General features: G+C 37.3%; 1 protein-coding gene across 1 annotated transcript; it reads right to left on the reverse strand.

The window, feature by feature from the left end:
* Window positions 1–1,552: 1,552 nt before the first annotated feature.
* snrpd2 (small nuclear ribonucleoprotein D2 polypeptide) lies at window positions 1,553–7,502 on the reverse strand. Its single transcript, XM_020644546.3, has 3 exons — window positions 7,348–7,502; window positions 6,022–6,201; window positions 1,553–1,862 (listed from the first exon to the last, which is right to left on the reverse strand). Coding segments are annotated over exons 1-3 (357 nt in total). The 5' UTR covers window positions 7,350–7,502; the 3' UTR covers window positions 1,553–1,687.
* Window positions 7,503–7,870: the final 368 nt, after the last annotated feature.

The following is a 7,870-nucleotide window of genomic DNA, read 5'->3' on the forward strand; positions in this document are numbered from 1 at the left end:
CCATGTCCAAAGCCTTGGCCATAGCAAAAAAATTTCGTCATTAAACAGGAATTTGTTTTGTTAGGGGCTTAAAACTTCTGTACAACCAGGAAACTTGATCAATAACCTTCAGCAAAAGGAGAGGATGGAGGGCCCCTACAATATTTAAAAATTCAGTTCCCACAGCACAATCAACCTGGGATTCTGGGATCATGCCAGGACCTACAGAAAAGCCTCTTGACCCATATTGCCAACTCGACATCAAGTCAGCAATTTTGAGCTTTTGCTTTTAAAAAATGGGTCAAAGTAGCAAAGGTGTGAGGGCCGGTTCAGCAACCTGGGGCCGTATTCAAGTACCTCCTAAGTACGAGTAAGAGTTGCTCCTAGTGACAAAATTCTTAGAATCATGACATTATCTTAGAATTTCCTCTAAAAGTTAAGACTAGATCTGTGTGAAGATGAAAGTTATTCACAACAGGAGAATGTTGTGTGACAAGGGATACTTTCATGGCTGTTCCTGAGGCTCTGCCAAGAGGTTCCAAGGGCGAACTCCAGCCCAGGCAATAGAACACAATGCGAGGTGTCAACTGATGACGAAGTCTTTCCCTTAGTTAGTACTTCTGTACTAGGAATGAATAATATGACCTTATTGACAGGTTTAAAAATGCTGTGTACTGGCTTAAATTAGTAAAAGAGATCACATCACTTAACTCCTTTGCACTGGCTCTTTTATCGGGTAGGTTCCTCTGGATCGTTGCTACAAACGGCCTGCTGCTGTTGACCTGCCAGACTCTGATAGCTACAACCATCAGACATCTATTATTGTCAGACATCTATTATCATTTGTTATATGAATCTAGAGCTGCTAGACTTTAAGTGCTATAATTAATATTATCAGTCCATTTTATTGTCATTGTAGTCAATGCTAGAATGGAGAGTCAAATTTCATTCACTTTGTTTCCTGCTACTAGCATACATACATCATTTACTAGCATTGTAATCATAAATCTGTTTCATGCGTTGTTGTTAATGTTGTTTATTTGTCCTCTCTCCAATCCCAAAACATCCACAGCAGGTAACTGTTTAACAAAAGTCTGGTTCTGCTTAAGTACTTACTTTGCATAGTGCTTTGCAAGTTTGGTCTGTAAATTATAGAATGGTCTACTCTAGACCTACTCTTTTTTGAAGAGTGTCTTCAGATAACATTTAGTTAATGCATTGGCACTACGCAAGTAAAGATGAATTGAAAAAGAATCAGTGGTTACTGAGTGGAGTGTCTTTAAGTAGAATAGTTTGTTTTTAAAGCTGCCACTGGATCTGAATCTTGGCTTTCGCAGAAAAAGCTATCTTCCCAAAGGCAGTGAGAAGGAAGGATACAGGACAATCTTTTGTCAAAGATATTCTGGGGATTTTATTCTGACTTACTTAATTAAAAGAAATGTATGTATATTTTCATACATTTATTAAGTTACAACTGACACCACTATATAGATATATATAAAAATAAAATAAAACATTTGGTTCAGAAAGCTGTAAGCATAAAAGCCTGAAGCAAAAAAAACCAATCAAAACATCTGAAGCCAGGCATCACTTTTATTATTTAAATGAAAACACAAGACACATCAGTCAACAGTTGAATATCATAAAAAAAAAAAAAAGATAAGAAAATAGAACCAAGAAAGGTTAAGACTGGTGCATATAGACTTAGTTATTTCCCAGTAATCAGAGGATTTCTCAGTACGATTATGACAGAATCACCCCTCAGGAACATTTTAGAAATGTAGCGATCCTTATTCACTGGCTTTGACTTCTTCTTTCCCTTCCCACTCTTGGGAACTTCTGTCCACATCTCCTTCACATTCTCCAAGACCATGTTGCAGTGCCTGCATTGACAGTAAGAAAGAAGGGGAAAAAAATATATATATAATAATGATTGGGTTTACAAGTCTTGTATACACAGGTGTATGTTAATGTGTATTATATATATATATATATATATATATGTAAATTGTACATATAGTAGCCTATATCAAAGTGTATATATATATATAGATTGCATCAAATGTATAATTGTAAACATACTGTACCAAACTGTATACATATGGATTGTATAATATATAAATATAGTACATCAAATTGTACAAATAGATATGTATATATAGATATATGGATTGTATAAATATATAAATTATAAAAGAATCATAGTATATCAAGTTGTATATATGTTTGGAAAATCATTGGATTGTAAATATCAAATATAGTATCATAAATATAGTATAGCAAATTGTATATATAGAGAGCTTATAAGGAACACAGGAATTTAATTTAATAAATATTAATTATTGAGCTGTGGAAAAGGGGTAGGATTAAATAAGTTTTATACTTCTTCCTACTCTTTCAGGCATATCAATTGAATATATGTAATTTTCTTTTTTGTGAAATAATTTGAACATTGTATTTTCGTGCTTTTCAGTTTGTTTTGTATTTTTTTTATATGTCTGAAATAAATTAAATCAATCAAACAAAGATGCTGGTTAGAATTTGAACAAGTTAATTTTTCAGTTGAAAGAAAATACCAGTATTTTTCATTAACCAATTTTCTAGTGATTTAAATGTTCCTTCGAGTTGAACAAAATGTATAAATATCCATACATGTCAGAGGAGTCATGTAATGAATAGAAATGTGGGTATGATTTATTTAAAAAAGTCTGGAGCTTCCTGAATAAACGGTGTGTATGCACTAAAGGGTCAAGTTTGCTGTGTTTCCCACACACATTAGAATGTATACAAATCAGCGTGATGTGAGAACGTGCAGAGCCTGCTGCAAACTCTAGACAAGCCGGGAAAATGTGCAGACCATCCTGCAAATAAATCAAAACATATTTCTTCACAGTTTGAGCTTTAATCTGGATAATGTTGGACATCAGAAAAGGGAAACACAATAAACTGGAAAGTCTGATCTATTTATGTGACATGACCATGTTAACACATCACTGTACAAACAGAGGCGCAAAGATATTCATGACAGAAAGGAAACGAGGCACACTCCCACCTCCTGGGCAAGCATGGTAGTAGCGGGATGCAGTGTGCTTTTAGCCTCAGGAGCTACAGACACTGAGCCAAATGCAGCAGTCCCTGTGATTCCACTACAGTGTGAGTGAGGACGCGACCAGACAGACGCCACTCAGCAGTTGAGGCCTGGGGCGCAACAAATACTCGACATTCGGGAGCACAAGGTTGGTTAGAGGTGGGTGATATGGGAAAAATATCAGTGATCCAGGGTGGCTTACTGGAGGTTATCGCTCCTGTCATTTTAAAATGTATGTATTTGATTTTTTGGTGAATCAGGGGTTAGTAACTGGCCCAGCAGCAATAACATTTGGCCCACATGATTTTTTATTTATTTTATTAACAAAAACAACGCCTGGACAATCATTGACACAAACATTCCTGCCAATGAGCGGTGAGCCTGCTTCGCTGCAGGAAGTAGTCAGTGCTTAATGCTGAAACAAGGCACCGTCATGGAAGCAACAGTTGAGTTTTTTAAAAACCTGTACAGTATGATTTAAATAAAAGTATATGACGAAAGAGAAAGAGAACATCCACACCTCTGCCAGTTTAGCCGATTTTACATGAAGTACCTAATATATTCTGTAGCTAATGTACAGGTTTAAAAAAAAAAAAAAAAAAACGCATTGTCATGGTGATAACTGTTGCTTCCATGATGGTGCTTTATTTCAGCAACAGGCGCCGTGCATTGCTGCTGCTGCACTGTTCTGTAGCAAGAATGTTTGTTAGCTAGCAGTTGGCATTGTTTCCGTGTAAACATGAGGTGGGGTGAGGCGACTTCAAATGTGGTTGTGATGATTGCCTTTGTGGTTAGTTTGCTTTGATTTAATCTTGAATAACTGCTATTGATGTTCAGTTTCTAGTTTGACATATAAATCATAATGCTTTAGTTTGAAAGAAACATGTTTAAAAATTAATTTATTAAAAATACATAGTTTATAAATTCATACAACCCCAAATCTGAGCACCATATCCTCATCCTGGACTGACACGTTTTTTTAAGATACGAGACAGAAACTGATTCAGGCAACATAACCAATGTGACAGGAACAGTTATCTGCAGAGTTTGCTCATTTAAGGTTTGCACTTTGGACGGCGGCAAAAATAACCTTTTCAACAAGCTGGAGAGAAAAACAGTCTGCTCAGAGTCACAGAGCTCAGAGAGACAGTGATAGGAGATATAATCTCATTATTTAAACTAGTGCTCTCTCTCGGTTATTTACAAGTTACTAAAGACATTTTCACACATGCACTCCGGATAATATCTCGATATTTACAGGAGGACTTCTCAAGAGATTCTCCGGAACTAGTCGTTCACATATGCTCCTCACAGCGGGGGACTATCCCTGTCAGGGGGGGGGGAGACTATCCCTGTCAGGCGGGGGAGGGGGGCGTGGGGGAATTTCCTGAGGTAAGACTTAATAAATGAACAAGGTGGAAATAGCGGCCGTAGCAACAGAGTCCGCTACACGACGCTATAATGAGAATATTTGTCTTTATATCAATGCTATGTGTAATCCAATGGAATGACAACATCCACAAAAGAGAGGAGAACAACATACTGACGAACAGAAAACACAATGCAGCAGGTTCATTACGTGCACGGAGATCGTAGTGGTCGAGTGCAGACACTCTATTCACCGTGCAACAGACACAGAATATAACGTCACTCTCCCTCCTATTGGCTCGAGCTGAATCCTACAGGAGTATATCCTGCTGCGTTCTCACATTAACTCACTCCGACTTGCTGCAGATTAAATACTAGGGGTCTGGAGGAGAAATTTCAGGTCAAGTCCGAGTGAATAATTTGGTGGTTCGCGTTCACATATAGCCTAAAGTCCCTCTGGGTAATCTCCTTTTTCCAAATGTGTGAAAAGGGTTTAAGAAGCCTCTTCACTCAAAGCTCACATGTTGTGAGAACGGAAAGGAGAATGAAACGACTATGAGATGGAGGGTGGCGATGATAAAAGACTGTTGTTGTTAAAAAATAATTATATTTCTAATAGTACAATCATTGATTCCCATGCATGCTCTTGTAAGTGATGTCAGTCCGTAGCTCTTTCTCCTCTTGTTCAGTCTGTAGTAGGTCAGAGTAAGTAAGGTGTCTTTCAGTTAGAGGTTGCCTAGACTTTCTTGATTACGGTCATTTTGATGGAAAGGGTCGTAAAATTTCCATAATTTTCAATTCTTATATTTTTATGATAATAAGACATTGCCTATTTATGTATTAACTTTTTAATGTAGCATTTGATTATAGAAAGATGTCGATCACACGTTACATTTAATTTGCAGAACAATCTTAGGGGCAAAGTACTGTGCTTAAACAGGTTTCTTGTGTTGTAAATAAGCTTTCTTGCACCCTGTCGGTTTGGAAACATCTCAAACACTTCCATATAACCAGGAGGGGGTTATTTTACGGATTAACTTAAATTTTGTTTTCACAGGTGAATCCTGCTCCACTGCTGAGCAAAGGAGGAGGGGGAGACGTATCATCATGATAGAATGAACACTGTAGCATGATTCTACCATCTCTCTGCTTTGGCAGATCGTCAACACGTTCTAATCCTTTCAGAATCTAAAATAGTCTTATCCCACACCACTACTCAAAGTATCACATTTCTGGATTGAGGGAACAGTGGGTCCGTCTGCATCATACAAGTAATCTTTTAGGAACAAAATGCCGACATTTCAAACATGTTAAGTCAAATGAGTTTGAGATGTTTTCTTGATTTTTTTCCCAGGTTGTGAAAAGTATAAACTCTTCCCAGCAGTACTGCCATCCTCGTCAACACTCTGGTTACATCCCGCATTGACTACTGCAACTCCCTTCAACTTCAAAATTCTGCTCCTCACCTTCAAGGCCATCCACAACCTCACTCCGCGAGGAAGGATCAATAAATAAGGACAAAAAGCAAAATGGTAAAAGTGTGTGGTTAAATCATTACAAATACTAAATAACACAAAGCTGAATACCTGTCAAAAGCCTTGACCCTTCCGAGCAGTTTTTTGTTGTTTCGACAGTTGATGAGAACCTGAGTGTTGTTCTTCACAGACTGTGTAAGTACAGACAGGGGGCCAGTGTTGAACTCCTCTTCCTCTCTTTTCTGGAGCTCCTCCGGGGTCATCTCTGACTTGGGCTTTGTTAACAGACTCCTACAAAATGAAGCAAAAAAAATTTGATAAATTTTTTTAAATAAAAGAGTTAGTATGACCTCAAAGGCTTGATGGCATTAGTATGGTATACATACATTGTAAACGTCTCTACAGTCGGCCCATATGGGCTATAGAAATGTAAAAATTGACACAATATTGCTTCAGCCTTCCAAGATTTTCAAAACAATACAATTTCTGTTATTTTGATTATCATGTTGCATTTTAGACAATGTGCATAGGTTAGCTTATGATGTTTGGTCATTAAAACCTAGACTTATTCCAATATCAGGCATCCAGGACTTCTATTAATGATACTGTAGTCAGACAGGTATCTATATTGTTTAATACTTATTAGAATTGTATTGAAGTTAGAATTATAGTATCTTGATAACTCCCTGGCTTACTACACATTTTAAAACTGAATGTATACTTTAAGTTTAACTGAATTATAAAGATTTTTAAGTATTTCATTGCCTGTTCTTCTTGTTTGTGTTTAATATAATTGGTAGTGTGAAAACTTGCATAACTTCAACTGGTAATAAAGGATGTGTTAACAAAATGTATGAAGGCCTCTTCTTAAGACACTGTAGAAGACAATAATCTCTGAATGTATAAAAGCGTTCAAACGGGGGAAGACAATGAAAGTTACACAAATGAAACAGGTTACTCAAACATTAGATGAAGACAATAATGTGTGAATTTACAATAGTGTTAGAACGGGGAATACAAATGATGTATTTACACAAGACAGTTTAAGTTCTACAAATGAAACATTCATCTTTACACATGTTATTTTGTTCAACCATTTCAGTAGATAACGCTTCATGTTAGCATGTATCGTCTATGTGTGCTAATGTTCCAGCTCTAGCGCCTAACTTTACAATTTCGTCACAAAGTCGTTTATTAACCAAAGAGATATATTATTATAATTATTATAATTATTATTATTATTATTATGATATCATATTTCAAACACAGTCGGGCCTGAACTTATCTGGCGGCAAACAGCCCGACAAAGAGGTTTTCTAACTCTGGCTAACTGATTTGCTGGCGACGTTAGCATAGCAGCGGTCCCTGCTGTGATCTTGATATCCGTCTTGAAAAATTGTATGTTAAGTGCATTAAGACTGATAAATTGATACTTACATGGTGTATAAAACCAGTTTTCTGAGATTGCCTTCTTTCTTCAACGGTGGGTATCGTCCCTCGAACGATTCAGCGAGTCTCGTGGATCGACCTACTTCCGGTCCTTCTTCTTCTTCTGCGTCTTTTTTCTTCTTCTACTCCTTTTGGACTGACCGACTAGAGGCAACAGTGGCTTAATACTGCCCCCCACAGCCTGAAGTCGTCAATTATTTAGTCCTTATTTACACCGGCACAGTCCAGTGGAATGTAGAGATTCCAGCAGTGTTATTGTTTTCTCAGAGACTCCTTCATCTAGCAGAGTTGTTGAATGTTTCTCCCAGGTGTCTCTCTGTCGGGCCACACTGACACTTGCTGTCAGGATGTTTTTTGATCAGGGCCAGAATTGTTTTTTATTCACCTTTTCTTTTCTAAAAGCTGAACGTGTGGAGCGGGCAATGAGGGTGTGCAAGAAGATAGTCAGTGCTTTTTCTTATAGTTGAAAAAACAAATACATTAGTGAAGGTGCAACACATGGCAATGGTTA

This window comes from Labrus bergylta, chromosome 11 (assembly GCF_963930695.1).
Source record: "Labrus bergylta chromosome 11, fLabBer1.1, whole genome shotgun sequence".
Lineage (NCBI taxonomy): Eukaryota > Metazoa > Chordata > Actinopteri > Labriformes > Labridae > Labrus > Labrus bergylta.

Bases quoted from the DNA above. Each gene is read 5' to 3' on its own strand.
- snrpd2 (XM_020644546.3), bottom strand. The intron at 1,863-6,021 runs GTATTCAGCTTT...CTGTCAATGCAG, and splicing joins AGGGTCAAGGCTTTTGACAG to GCACTGCAACATGGTCTTGG.